The 21,433-nt window shown below is 31.0% G+C and overlaps 2 protein-coding genes and 1 non-coding gene across 3 annotated transcripts; 2 read left to right on the top strand and 1 right to left on the bottom strand.

Annotated features, from left to right (window-relative positions):
• Positions 1-1,381: 1,381 nt before the first annotated feature.
• Positions 1,382-2,658, top strand: LOC111003670. Its single transcript, XR_006750403.1, has 2 exons — positions 1,382-1,771; positions 2,273-2,658. It is a non-coding gene; the product is annotated as an uncharacterized LOC111003670 (transcript).
• A 279-nt stretch (positions 2,659-2,937) lies between these two features.
• Positions 2,938-18,932, bottom strand: LOC111003656 (chitooligosaccharidolytic beta-N-acetylglucosaminidase). Its single transcript, XM_022274282.2, has 17 exons — positions 18,796-18,932; positions 18,096-18,230; positions 17,643-17,707; positions 14,936-15,075; positions 14,143-14,273; positions 13,640-13,745; positions 10,970-11,133; positions 8,497-8,605; positions 8,099-8,220; positions 7,416-7,550; positions 7,193-7,298; positions 6,528-6,703; positions 5,913-6,011; positions 5,138-5,258; positions 4,298-4,390; positions 3,898-4,045; positions 2,938-3,218 (listed from the first exon to the last, which is right to left on the bottom strand). Exons 3-17 carry the CDS (start codon positions 17,699-17,701, stop codon positions 3,137-3,139), a joined length of 1,791 nt encoding a protein of 596 aa, XP_022129974.2. The 5' UTR covers positions 17,702-17,707; positions 18,096-18,230; positions 18,796-18,932; the 3' UTR covers positions 2,938-3,136.
• On the top strand, positions 18,751-21,321 carry LOC111003658 (transcription initiation factor IIE subunit beta). Its single transcript, XM_022274284.2, has 6 exons — positions 18,751-18,891; positions 19,249-19,356; positions 19,557-19,719; positions 20,524-20,630; positions 20,791-20,968; positions 21,047-21,321. The coding sequence occupies exons 1-6, from the start codon at positions 18,830-18,832 to the stop codon at positions 21,305-21,307; spliced, it is 879 nt and encodes a 292-aa protein (XP_022129976.1). The 5' UTR covers positions 18,751-18,829; the 3' UTR covers positions 21,308-21,321.
• The last annotated feature ends 112 nt before the right edge of the window (positions 21,322-21,433 follow it).

Below are 21,433 nucleotides of genomic sequence, written 5' to 3' on the forward strand. Positions count from 1 at the left end.
TGTGGTGTTGTTGTTATTATTGTCAACTATATTTTAATGCTTAATTTTGTTTATACTGACTGTTTCTTTTTTGGATTGATTAATTTACCTGATAACGTAATCTTAATAAATTTATTTACTTTCTATATTTTGTGACCGCACCCATATGTAATGAACAAACCACCCATATGTGAGTCAAAGTCTATGATTTCATATTCATTTGCACGGTATTGCTTTGTTCGCACGGCAAATCAAATAAATTAAACCTAAGAAATGACTACATTTACAGATAAAGCTCATTAAATATGGCTATTTATAATCAGTTTTTAAAACATGCCTACCGGAATAGTTGAGTAATTGAATGAAGAGGTGGAGGTCAAAGAGGCTAACGTACCCGCTTATCGTTATCAATGTAAAAATATAGTGCCCCTGACATTCACAAGTTAATATTAATTATAACACTAATTCAAAAATATAATTAAAATTATTTTTTTAATAAACATAATGTCTACATACAATATAAATAGGCTGTAAATATAGAAATCAAATAACTTAAAAAAAAGCGAAAATCTATTTAGTAAGTATATTAATACTTCTAAAACATTCTATCTAATTAATTTAAATTATTTTTTAATAATGATACGTATTTTGAAATATATGTAGGTATTTTGATTTATGGACATACAAATTATCAAATTCAAAAATTAAAACGAAATATCCACACACGAATGTCGGAAAGAAATTTCTTCGTTTCAAATACCTATAGGTCGTTAAAAAATAATCCATAATAAAAAATAATCCATAATAAAAAAATTCATACAATATTGGTGCTTATGTTATAATCGTTTCATTTGAGTAAACAATGCATTATAAGCAGTTCTCGCAAACATATTATCTAAAATGCCCTAATTACTTCGACAGCTGTTCGCGTCATTAATATAACAGGATTTCTTGTTACAAACATCTAATGAACAATGCTTAACACACATACATAAGTATGTATATGGAAATAAAATACTTTTTAAGATAACACGAATATCTTTTAATTTTGGTATTTTACCAACATAAAAATATGCACGTGATCAAAGAGGGACAGTATTGGTTAAATATTTAAAAAAAACTAGTCAAATAAACAAAAATATCCTTGAGTTAAGTTTAGGTTATTTTTCTCTTCAAAATGTCCAATACCAAATACTTATTTATATTTTTATTGTTTTCTGTCACGCGTTTGGTTGCAACCTATTTGAACGTAAGATACAACCTAAAATAGAGCCTCTATTTTGCTGTAAAAAGGTATTTCGTTTTTCCCAGATTGTCCAACAGGAATGCAACCCCACCATCCATATAGTTGTATATAAAATGTTAAATGGGGAATATAGTATTATAAAAGCTGCAGCTTTCTACCGCTTATCAGGCATAAACATTTTCATTAATCGCCTAGTAGTGAATGGATAATATAATTACTTTGTGACACACATAGATAAAGCCTAGATTCATTGATAGGTTCTATTATATGTTAAATAGATTCCTATTACAAAACCCATATGCCTTCGTTTGTCGTATCGCACGTGCGTGTACGAAGAAAATTGTAGATTTTGTAATTTTATTGTTATTCAATTTATTGTAATAAATTAATAAAAACGTGTCGTAAATGATTGTGCAATGATATTGTTGTGTTTCATATAAATAGGGCATTGGGTTAATGCTCTGTCAATATAAAGTGCATAGTTATCAGTTCATTATGCGGATCAGAGCATTGCTATTTGTTTGTTTACAAATTTTAATTAATAAGGTAAGTTCAAGAAATAAAGTAAGAAATAAGTCTCTCAGTGAAAGAAATAGATGACTTATAAAAGAGCTTTTAAATTGTTTTTGTGTTATTGTTTTAATGTATTATTACATTTGAAAGGGATAAAACAATAACTTTTCATACATTCATAGTTTTCTTTTTTGATAAAGACGTTTTAAATTACCATTAAGAACGCAGACGTTTAGAAGAGAATTAATGCATATTATCCTAACTTTGATTTGTTAATATAACATAAACAGATATATATCTATATATTATGTAACTCCTGTAATCTGCGCTTACAAATGAAGTCATACTCTGCAACAGATATATACATCTCGAACCTAGGCTTTAGAGCCAGTCAGTAGTCTAACACTAATTGAGAATCCGCCCATAAGGTTGGAACAAAACAGTACAGTTCCTTCTTACACGTACTATATGAAGTATAGTTATATAGACTGTCTGATTCATAGATCATTATCACATTTTTTTTTTATATTACAGGAAATTTTCGCACGATGCTTTGAATATGTGCCGTCAAATATGCATGCATACTATGGCTTAGGCCCGAATTATTACAATTTCAAACCTAGAGACTACGATGGATTCAACGGGCAATTTAAAATGGAGAATTTCAATTTACCTCCGCCCTCAATAAGCATAGCTGCCGACGGTTTGATTATTAATGGAGCTATCTCAGTTTCGGGGACCTTACCATTTCTGAGCTCTGTTAAGGTACAAGGAGAATTGCCAACGACTGGTACGGGAGTTGTGGACTTTAGTACTAGTAACAATGACGTCGTTATAAATCGAGAGTTGCCGGGGTATTCAAATCGTTATAGTCATATGTCATTTTATTAATCTGTTATTAAATGTTGTTTTTATTTTAATTTTTTTTACCCACTACCATTTTTCCAAATTTAAATAGTAATCTTTGATGTCACAAGTTTTGATACTTTACCTCGCGTGATTTTGGTGTCTGTTTGAAAATAATAATAATAACAATAAAAATAATATTGCTAGTATGAGTATGTCATTTTTAACTATTTCGCAAAATAAAGTGAAAAACTGCTGGAAATAAAACAATAGGTTACGTACAAATATTTATTTAAATTGATTATTACATAAATATTATCTCAATTGAATTTACGTAATATTTCTTAATCAAGTATTTAATAAAATGATGTAATTTAAAAAATCAGTTCATTATTTTAAGATTTTGTCGTACTAACAGTAAATTGTAATATGAGTATTATAACCATTTCAAGGCGACTTTTTAACATTTAATAAGTCAAAATGAATATTTTATTTGTGCACCTAGGCCAGAAATACATATATATTTATATTATGTCATTTAATGTATCACAGTTAATAGCAGTATCCCTCGTTCTGGTAGCACCACTCTGGCTCCAAAGACTCAGTTTGAATTCCCATACGGACTAGACGTTCCCTATAAAATAAAATATTAAAAATACATAAAAGATACAACTAGAATACTGATATAATATAGCGCTTAAATATTGCCAAAGGCTAGTTGATTTTTTCTTAAACTTTTTTTTCTTTTTCTTAATATTTTTTTTTAAACTTCATTATTTTTAATCATAGAGTATATTTTTGATGAATTAAATCGGAAAATAACGTCACTTGACTCTTCTAGGCCATAACATTTAAGAAATAACAGCTAAAATTCTACTATATGTTAAAAATCATAATATTGGAAACGTATTTCTTAAAATGCATGAAAATAGTTTACACCAATTAAAAACTCCGCATGAGCAGTATTTATGGATAGCAGCACACATCTTTATTATTTACAATAATATTTGTACATATAAGTTGACTATACTATAAATGTGAATAGTGAATGGATCAATTATTAATTGTAACCTCGATTTTTAAAAATAATTTCTAGTTCACAAATCTCTGTCAATAATTTAGACTGTAATTTAAACTGAATAGAGATAAAATGGACCGTTTTCATTGTCCGTTGAGTGAACTGACAAAGTTTCTACTATTTGTTAACTTTTTCTTCGTAAATAAGTATTTTAAATAATTTTTGATAAAAATTGTATTTTGTATAAATAGACAAATAAAACGAGTAAATGTATAATAAAAGCCGTTTATATTACCTGACATGTAGCATGCGTTTCTCAGCACTAGCCCAATTAGTATCCGGTTCTGCCCACAGTCGTTCGGCCATAGCGGCTGCGCGGGGCCAAAGACGACTGTCCAATGTCGAAGAATCCGATTGCTCTGACCATAAAGCCGCTTCACCACCTTAACATATCATATTGAACAGTAGTTATTATTTTCCAAATGCTTATTTGTACGCAGAATACCTATATTTTAATGATATAATTATATAAAAATAGATGAAAGATCAGCAACTCATCTTTCGTTTTGAAAAATCCTTACTGGCAATTCTCAAAGTTGACACGTAACTTGATAGGTCAAGGTACGGTGTAATCGGCATAGGTACTATATTTTATCTATCTTTTAACAGAATAAGTTATTTAATAGGTGTTTTACCTAGAATCTGATCTGAGTATTTCTGTGCCATCTGCCTAGGACTGTTGTCGTACACCTTCTGCCACCCGATGTATGGAGAACACCAGTTATTTCCTTGAAAAAAATAAATCATGGTCTATAAAATAACTAGTAACGTTAGGAGTCAGCATCAGATTTCTGTATAATTTTTAGGCAATAGGTAATGCCTCTAAGCCTGACATAACATTCAAAACATTTCAGTTTTCACACTGTCTTCCATTAGCGAGCATTAATTGTGTAGATAGAAAGGAAAATCTATTGAAAGCCGTGTTTCAATTTACACAAGTTTGAAATGTGGATGTTCAATGCAACGCTGTTTAATAAACCAATGTATATCGGATTATTTACAAGAATTAAAAACACGCAGACAATGATCTGTCATTTGTAAGGTTCGTTAATGTATAAAACGTATATAAATTTTACTAGCTTAGATAGCTTATTTATTTTTCAAAAAAAACATAATATGATGAAAGATTTATATTATTTATTAAATAAATAAAAATTATTAGAAAAAAAATAAACCTTAAAAAGAAAAAAAATATTACTATTCTACAAAAATATTTGAAGGTTTTTTCAAGAAATTTCAATTGCCACCCTAAGTTGGAAAGTTAGTATTTAAGCACCACGGATGAACAAGTAGTCCTGCCATTGAGTTACGATACTCCAGTCATGACGTATACAATCGCAGCATTAAAAGTTATGAAGTAGAGAATCCCAGTCTCAATAGAGATTTGCTTGGAAAACGTATTCATATTACCCATCCAAACTTTCTACATTCGATCAACACTAAATCGTAGATGCCTGCTTGGCAATTGAACTCACCAGTTCCAACCCAAGCACCATAACCGCAGTCAAAGTAAAGTGCATCATAATTGGACATGATGAGACGGTATCCCTTCTCAAGGAGACCTTTGATTTGTGGGTCCGCTCCTGTTGTCCAAACCTGGGTTTTGATAAATTAAATATTGTTATTGAACTTACTACCTATGATAATAAAAGTCGGCCTTGCAAGCCTTGGTTTTGGTCTTAATTTATTAATTGTGATCAGCCCAGGGTGTTGGACTTGCTGTTTTGTATATTTATGAAGTTTTAATAGCAATTAGCATTATTTGCTATTAATAGTGAGCCTGTACATTGCCAACACTTTCAAAAATACATTTTCAGTTAAAAAATATACAACATGTAATAATTTGCAAGCACTTATCTAACTATTCCATTGAAGAAACTTATGAATTGCGCCAAAACTTAACTTACTACCGCGCATGCGCTAAAGTATGCCACAGATAGAAAATATTTTTTTTATCACATCTATATATTTCAAAAGCGCTTTTTGTTATTCTGTAAACAAGCGAGGGATTTTTAATCTTGAGTCTGAAAAAGATTTGAATTTGGAAGGGACATTCTATATCAATAGTTAAACGAGTAGTTTTCTATCACTAAGGAGATCGATATTCAAAAAACATTCTCGCTTTAAAAATAGTGGTTTGTAACCGCAAACAATTTATTACTTTCTTATTGAAAGAATTTTTTGTGAGACCAAGAACAAAACAGGGATGGTATCGGTTTATAGATTATTCTATATTTCTGTGACACATACCTGTATGATATAGTCATCTTTGTTAAGGAAGTTGTCAATGTGTGTGTAGTCTGTGAGAGTGCTCGTCCACAAGATAAGAGGAAGACGCTTGCCGAATGCCTGAAATGATATTTATTATAAAAACACGTAAAGAAAACTATATTAACGGGTTTACTTATAAACAAAACATAACACTATGGGTTAGCCGTACTCCCGGGTCGCCTGTGCCTACTGCTTTTAATATAATAACTCCCTTAAGACTGTCTCGCTTTTGCAGTCGGACATGTTTGCTCATACATAGATGACTTCTGGGTGATCCGTTGGAAAAGAACGGCATTACTTCTACGTAGATTAGTAGGAACAGTATCCTTAGTACAATAGAAGACTGTACTCAGTCGCAAATTGTAAGGAAGTTTGCGCGTACGCTTGTCGGCTCTGGCATACAACTGTACGCTTATTTATTTTTTTACTTAATTTTTATATTTTTTTTTATTTGTTGTTGGTACTAAAATTTGTGTTTAAGTTTTACTAACTAAAATGTGTTATCTGATTGAAATAAATAATTATTACTTATTAAATTATTGTATAAATGTATAAATTTAAAATTTTATTTTTTAAGAAGAAATATTGACTAACCTGATAGGCCTTATCCTGGGCCTTGGTCTGAAAGTAATTCCACAGTTTTAAGAAGGATTTCTTGTCAAGGTCCCAACGGTTCTGAATCATGAACTGCTGGATTTCTTGTGATGTGTTCCAGCATTTTTCACTAACTTCATCTCCGCCCATGTGGAAAATGTCCGGGTTGAAGATGTCTATAAATTCAATACATTTATAAATTGATATATGTATATGCATATAAACCAACAGTCTTAGAGACAGGTTTCTATTTTATTTTCTTTATGAGCAAGTAGGTGATCAGCCTTCAGTGCCTTTTAATATGTATTGTATTTCCATATTTATATCTTTGTATTATAAATTAGTTTTAAACTCTTAGCATACTACTACAAAGCAATATAGTTTTGTTAAAAAAAAATTATTTAAAATATCTAGACTTTAAACCGATTGATATTATAAATAATAATTTGTGCATCTACAAGCCAAGGCTACATCCGGTACGATGACGTCATACTCTGAAAGGCGCGAATATAGTAATTCCGGAAACCATGAATATACATCTTCTCGTCGTATATATCGTTCCTTGATAAAATATGAAAATTAATAGAGAAAAGCGACATAGAGTATAAATATCGAACAGATTAGATTACAATAAATATTTCAGAACATTAAAGAAAATAACAAACCTGCCATATCAGAGTAAATATCTTTAAGCACGTCATAGAGCTCTTCCTTAACGGGATTCAGTTGTCCGCAAGGTGGCTCCACACAGATGGAGGCCCAGGGCTCCTCCTGGAAAATCATATTTACTTTTCGTGTGTGGTTTTGAACTAAGTTCTTCTAATACTAAGTAGAAAGAAAACTGCACTTCAAAATAAACTCTAAGGTACTTTTTTCGGACATTAATACCTTGAAACAAACAGTGAGTCCCGTTCCCTGCCATCCTTCTCCTACGTGCGCAGGCGCATCAAACTCTGGCATCACACGAATACCGCGTTCGAGACCGTATTGTACTACATCTGCTATCATTTCAGGTGTGTAGATCTGAAAAATTTACAAATAAACCTATTACATTTATACATGTAATAATTTTTTCGTATCTGTAAACGGATTCACCTATTTTAATACAGAAGAAAATTGGTTATATATATTATCTTTCTGACATATATTGTCTTTCATTGTGGCTTTTATTTAACCAGCTAGATTTATTTTGCAGAAACTTTTGCCCACAAAACCAGTCTTCTGCTAGTTATATACAAAAAGCATATATGCATGTTCTTGGGGAACAAAATTTAGAAAATTAAAAGTAGGCCCAGGGTATAGGGTACCCATAACTGGTCCAGTCTACGCCCGTGACTTGCGAACTGGCAATAAATGTAAATTTAAATAAAATGTAACTTCTTTTCTAAATGTTATAAGTGCCAAGTACACTTTATCAATAAAGTTATTTTGATTTTAAAGCAGGTTCTGGGGTATTCTGTCTAGTTTCGTATTGATATAGGATTCCATATAGTCAACATAAACAAATTGTTTATATGATAAATAAAGCCTTATACTACAGCAATATGTCGAGGTAAGACTGGAAGCAATACCTTAGCAGGACTGTATGCTCCATATTTTGAAAGATTCGGCCGCCGTTTTGACATGAACGGGAAGCTCTGGCTGTCTGTGATGTGCCAGTGGAATGTGTTCAGTTTCACTAGTGACATCGCGTCTGAAATTTTCAAAGTATAACGTATATAAAAGTTTGTATACTTAAGATATGGCTATGAACTATTTGGTAAAATAGGTGTTGGCTTGAAGACTCTTAATTTCGTGCGCAACAATCGGTCGTACGAAAAAAACATCGCGAGGATAGCAGCTTGCCTTAGATTTAAAACTCGTGTGTTCGGTACCTACTATTAGAAGATACCGAAGTTGCATACGGAAAAAATCCTCAAAATAATATTGTTTTGAAATATGTAGCTGATTAAATACAAAGAGTCCATACCAAGAGTCCTTTTAATAGAATCAACGGTGAAATAGTTTCTCGCTGTGTCCAATAAAACTCCTCGGTACGGATAAACTGGTTTATCCGTGATCACAACGTCACGTACCATCTGAAAATGCATCGTATGTCGTTAACATTAATTGTATAGGATATGCATATAGTGAAATATGTACTTTATACATAATGATTATAAGTAGCAATAAAAATAAATTATTCACGTGTGTCTTGTATAATAATCCAAACCAAATAATATTACATAACCAATGCCTATTTTTAATCGTCGAACATCGCTTTCGTGCGATCTCTACCAGGCAACCACTGTGAAAGATATATAAGGTAAGCAAGAAGTGCTAAAATACATATTACATATAATTATGTAGACAAAACTAAACAAGAACAAAAAACAAATTAAAAAAGGATAGAATCACGATAATTTAAGTACCATAGAAGAACAAATGCGAGCTCCGGTAACGAGGGAGTAATATTAGTAAACAATTAATATATGTAGCTAGATATAGATATAGGACCGGGCCAAACGCATTGTACATTACTGTTACCGGCAAACATCTTGAACAAATGTCCTTGCACCTTTCCTCCACACCCTTGTTTAATTCTCAAGAAGTTTGCCGGTATATACCAGGTGAGCAACGAGGCGAAGAGAATTACATCCTGAAGACTGCGTACCATTATGTATAACAAAACTAGGTTGATTTTAACATATTTGATCTTCGTCTTATATAAAAAGACAAATGTGTATGGTTTTCATATATTTTTACATTACACCTAGCCGCTTTTACAACTTTAACAAAGCGTTGCAGATATTTACATAATAGACATTTGGCTAGAGCAATTTGAAATGGTCATGGTATGTAATGTCTTTTGGTTAGCATTTAAATAGTTTATTATATTATATATTATTCATACTTTGGTTAACAAATACAATCTCTCATGGGCTAAGATAAGAAATTCCATAGCCATTTCTTAGAAAATAATTTTTAATTGTGTTCAGCATCAATAAAATAATAAATCAGTGGCGCTACAACCTCTTTAGGTCTTGGCCTCAGATTTCTGAATCTGTTTCATAATCATTTTTTAAATCTAATAGGCAAGTAGGTGATCAGCCTCCAGTGCCTGACACAAGTCGTCGATTTTTTGGGTCTAAGACATGTCGGGTTCACGATATTTTCCTTCACGGTTCGAGCGAATGTTAAAATTCCCACATAGAAAGAAAGTCCATTGGTGCACAGCCGGGGATCGAACCTACAACCTCAGGTATGAGATTCGCACGCTGAAGGCACTAGGCCAACACTGTTCAGCATCAATACAACATTCTATTTTTAAATATATATTATTATGGTTAAAAGAAAATAATTCATTAGGGACTTAAATGTATATTACATTAGACTGTCTTGAAGTGAAAAATTAGCTCCACCATCTTCGAATTATCGGCGATAAAGCCGATTTAAGCTTGGCTTAGTAATGAGTGTTTAAAAATCCTATTTTACGACCCCATTAGTGATAACCTTTACGTAAGTTTTATTATACTTTAAAGAATTAATTTTCAAATAATATTTATTGGCAACCGATTGATCGGATACTTTTTTATATCGTCTTTGCCCTTGTTCTCAAAGGACATAATGCTTATTAATTTGGCAGCGGACTTCGTCAATATTATTTTGCAAATTTATTTATTTTCGTCTCGAGATAAAATGTCACAAGGATAAATTTACATGGACATTATGTAAATGAGCTATGTCATTGAACCCGAACGGGTTTTTTCGCATTTACGCTTGATTTGGTTAAATTCTTATCTTATGTTGTTGATTTTATCTTAAAGAAATTTGTGTCTCTTTTAATATAGCTAACATTTACATAATAACAATAAAAATATTTATTTATTATATTCAAGGTTTAATTACGTAATTAAAAGCTGTCTGAAGTTAAGTGGAAGTCGAGTAGTTTATTGATAGAAATACATAATACACACATAATATATTTGAGGCGTCAAATTCATTTTATTAAAAAGGTATTTTTCAATTAATAATGAATCATTAACAAGTAATAGAACATTTAAAAAATAATGTGATTCATACATAAACATTCTGAAAGGTCATTCACCCTAGGCAGTGACTAGTAGTCACCCACTTAATACCAACATAAATCACATTACTTGTTCGATTAAATTACTAGGCTTAAAAAGGATGCGTCTCCTCTATATAATTAAATGATGAATGAGGTTCCTAGTGGGGTCGGAAATTTCTAATTTTATCTTTAAAAAAAAACAAAAGAAAAACATTATATTGTACGTTTATCCTTCTGGTATACGTTCTTTGTTTATTTATTCTTAAGGAGATTTGAGAAAGTTTTATTTAAAATACGTTACGTAAAATTAAAAAAAACCAGCAAAGACAATAATAATCCCTTCCTGATAATTTAGTAATAAGTATGAGTTGTTTATAAGTGATAGACTTACAACAAGATGGTTCCTGATATCATCAAAGAGTATGAGTTGGGACAGTGTCTCCAAACCATGTCTGATGCCGAAGAAGGTTTTACCAGTGATGGTCGCGTTTATTTTATCACTGGAAACTGCACCGACACGAATGCTGTAGCTTTCGTCCATTGATAATGAAAATTCTGAAAATATAGATGCTTTTTATTAAAGGTTTCATGATCACACGGTTTTAGGATCATACTATGGATAATAATTTAAGTATTTTTTGAGTTGCGTATAAGAGTTCGATCTAAGACATTGTAAAGGTTATTAGGTAAACCGAAATTCAGGTTTTTTGGCTGCACTTACTAATTAGAAAATTGATAAGGCCACTTTATAATATAATAATAATATTATAAATGTTTATAATAATAAACCCCTTAGTCATAGAAACGAAATTACTCGAATTGTACCGTTTTAACTGGAATACTCATATGTCTTTTTTCATTACAGAAGAAACACAAATTGACAGAAACAGAAATTTTATTAGAAAGGTTCCTTATTCTAAGAAACATAGCGTCGCTTCACTTGAAGTATTATGTTGCAATTCTAGTTTCACATTGTGCGGACATAAAACTTGTTTTTAAATACCGAACAGTTATTATATTAATTTAAGAGATAAAATCGAAATCAGTAATTTATAACGGTTATAAAATGAATAGATGTTATTATTTATATTTTTAATTCAACTTTATGTAGGTACTTGAATAAATTTATTTGTGTTCATACATAAACATGAGAATTAAAGACTCTTAACACTTTTGTTAATTTAAATAAAATACATAGAGTAATGGGTGTTTTTTTCCAAGCCATAAAAGAAAAGAAGTATTATACTACTTAAGTAGGACGACAGAATGTTACTCAGATTAGCCCATTATATACAACAAACCCCACTGCAGAATTTAATATATAATATATAAACATTAGTAAAGATTATATATATATGTGTGGACTCTGCTTTAAAGTCCCCGTATTTTCGCTTTAGTGTAACGGACAAAACTTACAATAGGTACATTTTCAAAAACATATCTCACAACAATACTTCAGCATACTTGAGCGTGAGTTTCGAACAATAAACCCAAGAAAGTATTTGGAACCGAAACAAAGAACTCGCCAAGGCGATATCTCTTGTATAATACAAATAATGTGCGGATGTATCAACTGCGATACAGGCGTCATAGCTCATACTTGATGATCTTGGAAATTAGAATGTAGGTCTCACTTGATAGTTAAAAACCTACGCACGTATCAAGACAATAAAGGCGATAATTGAGGTGTTTCGCGCGACCGAAAATACATTCATATATAAATCTTCTGCTTTTAATTATACTGTTCAAACAATCAATAAATTTTTTTTGTGTTTAAGTGGATTCGAGATTGGTTTATTTTTTATTCGGTATTTTTATGTTTGAATTTTTATTTATTTTAGACGTCGGGTCTGCTAATGTAACACATAAGTGTGTATTTACTATGAAAAAAATATCTTATCTATGCTCCAAATGGTTTCGATACATAAGGAGATATTTATGTTTCTTTTAAGCTGCAATAACAGCTACAGTTTAGTTAAATAACTACGAATTTTAAAACCCCGTATTTTTTGGAGCGAAACAAGCTACAAATTGGTTTGTAAGTGTTACAGAATGGGTCTTAACGAATAAATATGGCACGTTCGCAGAATGAATTGCAATTAAACTTGTACCAAATTTAAGGTCAAGGTTGGGAGAAACTTTCAACTTATAAAGTATTGTTACAAAGAGCTTTTTATTTACATAATTTGTGAGTACGGTTGAAAAATGAAGTCACTTTCAACATCCTAGATCGAATAAATTTAATATAAAATTTTATCAGAAAAGATCCTCATGGATATAGTCAATATAAATATTTCTTAAACGTAGATTTACTCTGCACGTGTAATATACAGAGTAAATAAAATACTTTATTGAGAATTATTAACAGATTTTATTTTTAATTTTCATTTGTACTCTGAGCAGCTATTATAGACACAATAACCTAGATCACCCCTAGGTTGTTGTCAAACTGCACGTAATTATGATATTGATAAACGATACGCTTTATCCTACATTTGTAAGCAATTGATTACGTCATGCCGATATATTTACTTTAGTTCAAAAAATATTTAAATATTTGTTTCATTAATTAGCAAATGAGGTTTTATGAAAAGGTGAACTTAAAATGCGTTAGTCCTTTTAAACCGAAATAATTGGTCAGGTCCATCCGATTTAAAATAGCTTACTTTACATATTATGCCAATTAAGTTTATTTTATTCTAAAAAGTTTTAAGGTCTTATTATCTGGGGACGCATCGACTCTGAAAACATTTTACATATTTTATTGCAAACTTAAAGAATAATTAAGGTATGACATTTTAGTGTCCACAAATTGTTTTGTTTATGTATACCTAAAATTTAATTTTAAAATTGATTCCAATATACGGAGACCTTTTTAATAGTCATGCATTTTTTGTTATTTGGTTGGTATTTCATGCGTTATTTAAAATAAGTATTGTTTCTGGGGTCTGTTTAATCTGTCTGTCCTTTTTGTTAATTTTACTGTAACCATGAGTGACTTGAAACAAATATTCCTTGGCCGGGAATAAGCCACAGATCCTCCGCCATATTGACAACATACCTCTGACATCAGGGTTCTCGTTAACGAGGTAGACTGTCAACGACTTGCCGCTGGATTTCGGAGTTATACCCGATGGAATGTTTAGGTTCACCAGTTTTTGAAATCTCTGTTATATAATATAAGTTTTATTAATTTATACATATCTTCCATATTACGATGTTGTATAAGGATTTAATCTGCAAATCAGCGAAACCAGTTTATTCGGTCATAATTAATTTGAAACTTTATTTTCGTGTAAAAAGATACTTTTCGTTTTGTATGAAAATGTTACGAGCTTGGTAAAGTAATTTGGCATAACGAACATTTACCGGCTTGATTCGTGTAGAATACCGATGTATGTCAAATAAGAGAGATACAGCTATTTTGGTATTCTAATATTGTTTAACATTATTATAGCTACTTTGATCTTTCCAGGCGACTTAGAACTATACAAGTTAGTTCTTTTCAAAATGTTATTATTTTTTTTTTCATAAAAATTATTATATTAATAAGAAACAATTTACCTTTCCCGCGACATCCATCAAATCATCAAATCTACCGCGTCTGTCCATCTCAACACGGATGCTGTTAATATTAATTTTAGATAGAAAATTGCCCAACTCTACTTGACCTGTCGGTCTCGGCCAGAGAAGTCCTGAAAATGATTTTCAATACAATATCTCTTACAACTTTTTAGGAATATTTCAATACTCAAAATATGGTATTATAATAGTGCTTTCATGTGTGTGAATCGGATTATTAAAAGTTTTATTTATTTATTTATTAACACTTCGTTGCATTACATAAAAGGAAAATATTAAACATAATTTAATGACAAGCAACTGGCGGCCTTATCGCTTTAGAGCGATTTCTTCCAGACAACCACTGTTAGTAAAGGAAAAAACCACTATGAGTATATTAGATAAGGTAGGCAAGAAGTGCAAAAATAAATTTTTTTCATAGAAAACTTAAAATATTCAATTTTATGGTTAGATTCTTCAGACGCAGATCTTTTATAAAAGAGTGCCGAGAGTTTTTTACGCCGCCTTTTTCTCTCGGCCTACACCCTCTGTCTTCTTTGCTGATGAGTAAGGATGCCTACAGGTTCAAATTTAATGACGTGCAATAAGCGATACCTATCTATCTTATGTTCCGTAATAAACGTATTTAATTTTTATTGATATATAAATTGAATATTTAATTATGATCCTGAGAAACATCAGTTAATTGTTACATAAAATGGTCATATGACATTGTTATACCGGATTACCTAATCCCCTAATAACCTTTAAATCCAGTATCACGTTATCCACTTACCATTGTCATTGCAGAACATTTTGCAGGCTTCCAAGCAGAGTGCCGACTCCTTACTGCGCGGGTCATGTTCAGTCTTCACGCATTTTCCATCGTCACAGGTCCATCGCCACGGAGACACTTGATCATCTGCTGTACTGGCACTGAAAAGGCATGTTCTAAATATTGTCTAACAGCTGCAAAACCTCCTTTAAATGTAGTCAATTTGCCAATAAGCGTTGTTTTACCACAATTTATACCATAGTTCTGCCCGATTGCCTGGAAGATATCTAATTAGCGATAATTACACCGCGAAGCTTTGAATTTTACCAATTGTGCGCTCTCCCTTATAATGTTATTTTTAATAAATAATAAATGAAAAATTAATATGAGCCCTAGTAAAATCTTTATTTGTGGTTAACATGATGTCATATCTGCATGACCCGCATTAAACATTAACTGTGACATAGAAAGGTGTGCCATTAAGTAGGTCATCAACTAATGAACCAGATAAGTCCAACGCCATTTATAAAAACTGAATTAGAAAAGTAATACATGGGTATATAGAACATGGGTTACTAAATGCAGGAAAATCTATAATAATCGCAAGCAATGTCAGTTGACAAATACAGGTAGGTACTAAATGAAATAATCACCGCTCGTGTGAAATCCAATTAAAAATTAGAAGCCGTATAATGGTCACCCATTTCTAGTTCAGTGTAACAAAAATTAAAATAATTACGAACAAAATATAAAAATAAACCTAAAAGAAACTATACTAAGCAAAAACTTAATGATTTTATATACACACACTCAATATCCCAACGACAAAATAGTTAGGGAATTAGCTAAAGAATATATGTAAATATGTTAATTTTTAATATTTACTATTGCTAGAAATAAACACGGTACTAAATATTCAGCGTGAAAGGATTTCGAGATTATAGAAGATTTTCCCTAGTACTTCAGTTCGACACGATGTGTTTTTGGTTCGATTAGTCACCAGAATCTCTTACGCCCGAACCCTATAATTAATCCACAATCTCAGATTGGAAACAATCTCAAACAATCAGACCTTGAGAGTCGATCGAACGCTTATCTGCAGCCCAATAACCAAACCCTACAAAGACAATCCATTTTTGGCAACGGATAGAATGCAATCTCTTCGCTAATAAAACCGTTAAAATAATATTAAAATATACATGTCTATGTTTAAAACATATCAAATAGCTTTTTAATTATTTTAAAAAACTGGGGTAAGTAAAATGTTAAGATATGATATTTGAACAGTTGAATTTTCATACAAATTTGAAAGTTGTCTGTCTGTCCGAGCTACAATGGATAGCTTGTATCCACACATGGCTATTACCATCCGTCGATTGGTTATTGGTACAGTTTTATTAATATTTGGATTAAGATGTCTCTCTCAGATGGTCAAAACATGATTGAGATAGGTTTGGGCGTAAGACAATGACAGACCTAGCACACAATCCGTCTTTCCGTTTGACCAATCATAATCAAATGCCATCTTTATGACTTTTGTTTTAAATTTTTACAAAAATAAATGATACTGCAATCATGCAAATATGTATGTGCCATTGACAGAAGTGAATTGGTGTAAAGTAGTTATCAAGTTGTTTAAAAATTTGTATGAACATGATCCCTATAATATTTACATACGTATGAGCGCAGAAAGCTATTTTTATCCTTTTACAGACAATTGTGTAAAGCTAAACACCGTATGTGTTAAATATGTATTAGAATTCAATTAAAGTAAATCCTTGGTGCTAGACGGTGTTTAAACCTCGATCCTAACAGCAGAGAGGCGCGACCTAAGATCCGTTTACCACAGGATTAGTATTAAATAGATACTTACAAATAAATATATAATAGTAAAGAAACGTACACGAACTTACAAATATAACTTTAGAACCAATTAGACTTAGGGTCCTTCGTTTTTAATAATATCTTAGATTTATATTTTTATTATTATTAAAAAGAGTGTACCAATTTTAAAAATGCCGACCGGAAAATTAAGTGTCTATGGGCGGTGGTATTAATTTAGATCAGGTGAGCCTTTTACATAAAAAAAAAACAAAAAAAGTGAAACAGCGAGTTATGCTAGTTAACATATTGTTAACGACAAACCTTAAAATATGTTATGAACATTAAACATTTCCCCCGTGTATCAATAATTACATTGATAAAAGAGATTTACAGCATTGTAATGAATTTTTAATTGCAGTTCTTAAAGTTTTATTTTATACCGAAATAGTTAAAACTGTTTGGTAATATCACCGCTATATAAAGTCTTGTATGTGCACATAATACTCGGGGGATTAAGTTTTAAGTTGATATATGATTATTTTTTTACTATTAAATGAGGCGGTACTTATGGTTATTGCATACTATACTATACTTTCGGATAATAGAAAGCTTTAATTAAACCTTATTTATTTATACCCACTGAAAAAACAAGTCTGTGGTGTTAAAATTTCCACCATAAAATGTAAGTGAAACCGCAGAATAAAGTCGAAAAAAATCCTAAGTCCTTTATGGCACTTGCAAACTAAAACCTTTTGAGCGTCTAATAACTAGTACATACATATAAATTTTTTTTTATAGAACAGGAGGCCAACGGGCAGGAGGATGTTAAGTGATACCGCCGCCCATGGACACTCAATGCCAGAGGGCTCGCAGAATTGGTACATGCTTTTATTTTAAAACTTACCATTGCAGAATTATAAGAAGTAAACAAACGACGTAAACATAAATATGGTGGAGCCACATATTAATCTGAAACAAATCAAGTATAGATTGATAACCTGTTTTGTTAATTTTACAAAATTTACTATTAAAAGAACTTGAAACTAAGAATTCCGTCTCAATTTGAAAATTAAACAATTCTTAAATAAAATTCCGTCACATGTGATTTATGAATTATCGTCTACCCTACATTTCGTTTCATATACCAGAATTAAATCGATGAATAAGAATAATTTAAAAAACCACAAAGCAACGAAGGTTGTGTACAGGATAATATTAAGTCACAAACATCCTTGTACAATAGTATGCACTTAGACTATTGCATTTTAATTTAATTTAAGAATAGAAGCATGATTATTTAATATATAAGCACTTATTATTAGGATAGGTATAGATCGTAAAATAAATAGGTACTTACGCTGTAGGCGTCCACTTAGCGTCACGAATATTGTAACTGTGGATAACTGGTACCGAGACCGTTGCTTGCAACTTGTGTCCCGCGTTGAACGGTCAACGCGCCAACCCACACTTGTCTTGATTTGCAAACAGTCGCCTGTATTTATGTATATGTATTATTATAAAGTTATCAAATAATGTAAAATACGATATATTTGTAATAATATTGATTCCCACCAGGACTTTTTTTCGATTATAAATTATTTATTTAAGTAAACGTTTAATTAGAAGGACTAAAATCCACGTATACGTATACTTCTATAGAGAAGAGATAGAGATAATGCTTTATATATATATAGATATATACAATTCGCTTTAAACAATGTTACTTCCCATACTCCTCTGAAATGGCTCGACCGTTTCTTATGAAATTTATTATGCATATTCCGTAGGTCTGAGAATCGGCTACTATCTATCTATCGAACCCCTTAGCGATAAGGGGTGTCAAAAAGTATTTTTTGGCCTTACTTTCAAGATCCGACAATTTACATTGTCATTTTTGAGAAGTGAGAATTGACATTGACAAATTATAAAATTGAAAAGGAAAACAGTCAAATATTTAACATTTATACTGAGAGTGAGTCGTGAGAGAATAAAAAGCAAACAAGATTTACTTTCTCCATGAATAATATTATCGCGATTTAAATTTGACATTATCTTACCTTCAAAGAAAGTAGTGTTTCGTATTTATTCAAAATGGATCCAGCCCTTCTTCGAGAACGTGAGGCGTTTAGGAAAAAAGCACTCGCGACACCAAGGTATATTACATACTTATTGAATCATTGTTAATCTACTACTGTATCCAGTACCTACTTTTTTTACAGCATTACTTTCGCGCAACTCACTCCCACTACAAACTTTTAGATTTCTCTTGCAATACAAAGCTGTTGATAAGCTTGATATATTATCAAAGATGATTATTTATCATATTTTAATATCTTACAATCCGAATCTTGTGATGTTATTGTTTTGAGTTGAAAACATTAAGGGATCACCAGATCTTAATATATAATTAAGGTTAAATTAAGTTAGAAAATTGTATTAATTTGTTTTTGAATAAAATAATGGTCAATATATTTATGTTAACAAATTTCATATATTTTATTATTTTACAGTGTTGAATTCAAGAAAAAGAAAGATGACTCCCCATTCAAAGATGATAGCAAAAAGAAATCTAAATCCAGCTCCTCTGCTAGTTCTGCACCAAAGCTTGATGCCAACAAGTATATTTTTATTTTAATATGGAAGCCAAAAGAAAGTTGCTTAATATATCTATATTTATTTATTTATTAACACTTTGTTACATGACACTATAAAAATTGAACATAATTAAATAAAAAGGAGAGCAACTGGCGGCCTTATCGCTTTCGAGCGATTTCTTCCAAACATCAACTCAATATATTAAACTAATATAATGTTACAGTTATAAGACTATGGCAGGCAGCTCTTCATACAGATTTGGAGTTCTTGCTAGAATTGTTAGACATATGAGAGCGAGACATCAAGAAGGGGATGACCACCCATTGTCGTTAGATGAAATTCTAGATGAAACCAACCAATTGGATGTAGGAAATAAGATAAAACAGGTAAAAAGTCTAACACCTTGATTTTTATGTTAATTAGAAAAATTATTGTACTTAAAGAAAATGTGTATGTGTTTAGTGGCTAACTTGTAACTGCACAATGAACAAAGTCTGAATGTCCTATATTGTTTCCTGTCAATTTCTATATTCCACTTTCAAATAAAGGTGTAATGAATAAAAGTCAGAAATGTATCACATGACTAGAGTTGTCAAAAAATTTTCAGCCTATAAGGGGCAAATGCTTAAATACCCAAAAAATAAGTTTTTAACCCGGGATGATTAAAAAACTAAATTATATAGAATTTTTTTAAGGATGTTCTTGCATGGAGCAAACAATTTTTATTGGTTTATACATATTTATAAACATCAATACAATTATAATCTTAATAAGAAATAGTTGTAATTTGTTTTTATTAAATTATGGAACATTTATATTTCACATCAGTCTACTAACTGTGAGAGTCCACTAATTATGAATGTGGAAAGGGTTTGATCTAGGTATTATAAATGTTAAGTTAGTCATTAAGTAATTTGTTTGTGTCAGCAGTTAATCCACACATTTTTAAATTTTTATTTTTAAACATTAATAATAAAAAAACGGAAGTGCGAATACTAGATAAAGACAGTCTCACCAGGACATTTTAATTTTAGGCTAAAATACTGGACATCCTGGGAATTATGGGACTTCTGGCAAGGCTTTGTATATATAGAAATCCATATTTTATTCTTATTACTTACATCACATTCATATTTTATTTCTTCTTTGCAGTAATACAAAACGGTATAAATTGATTTGATATATTTCAGTGGCTACAATCAGAGGCTTTACAAAACAATCCCAAAATTGAATGTACACAGGATAAATATATATTTAAGCCAGTATATAAAATAAAGGACAAGAAGTCATTATTAAGGTTATTTCTGATTTCTAGTCATATCAAAATTCTTTAAAGCTAAGTATTAAAAAAACATACCAATAAAATATTGAAAGTTTACATTACTTACATTACTTAGTGCGGCAAATGGGCTATTTTAGTCGGGGAAAAATATTAATATTTTTTTATATTTTGACAGGTTATTAAAGCAACAAGATCTCAAAGGCCTGGGCGGAATATTCTTAGAAGATGTACAAGAATCACTACCACACTGTGAGCGGGCTCTTAAAAATCTAGCTCAAGAAATATTATACATAACCAGGCCCACTGATAAGAAAAAGATTTTGTTTTATAATGATAAAACTGCAAATTTTGATGTGGGTAATATGAAACATTTTTTAATATTTATTAAATTGAATTAGCGATATTTGTATCTTCTCTATGTTTTGTAATAGGTGGATGAAGAATTTGTGAAATTATGGCGAGCCACAGCTGTAGATGCTATGGATGATGCCAAGATTGAAGAATATCTAGAGAAACAGGGTATCAAGTCGATGCAAGATCATGGTCCCAGAAAACCTATCGTACCAAAAAGAAAGAAAGTTTCACAAAAAAGGCGACAGTTTAAAAAGCCGCGAGATAACGAACATTTAGCAGATGTTCTTGAAACTTATGATGACAATACATTGACTCAAAAGGGTGTATCAATCAAATAAATTCTTATAATTTGGTGATTTCTTTCCATACAATATTCATTTAAATTAATAGATTTTGTCAAATTTAATAAAAGTACTATCAGTAACCACAAACAAATATAACAATAAAGGTAAATCTACGACAAT

This window comes from Pieris rapae, chromosome 9 (genome assembly GCF_905147795.1).
Source record: "Pieris rapae chromosome 9, ilPieRapa1.1, whole genome shotgun sequence".
NCBI lineage: Eukaryota > Metazoa > Arthropoda > Insecta > Lepidoptera > Pieridae > Pieris > Pieris rapae.

What these genes read in the sequence shown, in the direction of transcription:
- LOC111003656 (XM_022274282.2), bottom strand. Translation starts at nt 17,701, where the DNA reads ATGTGGCTCCACCATATTTATGTTTACGTCGTTTGTTTACTTCTTATA. An exon ending in AATGTTCTGCAATGACAATG is followed by an intron (nt 14,274 to 14,935) that starts GTAAGTGGATAA and finishes AATCATTTTCAG; the next exon opens with GACTTCTCTGGCCGAGACCG. An exon ending in ATACTCAGATCAGATTCTAG is followed by an intron (nt 4,046 to 4,297) that starts GTAAAACACCTA and finishes TGATATGTTAAG; the next exon opens with GTGGTGAAGCGGCTTTATGG.
- LOC111003658 (XM_022274284.2), top strand. Translation starts at nt 18,830, where the DNA reads ATGGATCCAGCCCTTCTTCGAGAACGTGAGGCGTTTAGGAAAAAAGCA. An exon ending in AAAGCACTCGCGACACCAAG is followed by an intron (nt 18,892 to 19,248) that starts GTATATTACATA and finishes ATTATTTTACAG; the next exon opens with TGTTGAATTCAAGAAAAAGA. An exon ending in ATAAAACTGCAAATTTTGAT is followed by an intron (nt 20,969 to 21,046) that starts GTGGGTAATATG and finishes GTTTTGTAATAG; the next exon opens with GTGGATGAAGAATTTGTGAA.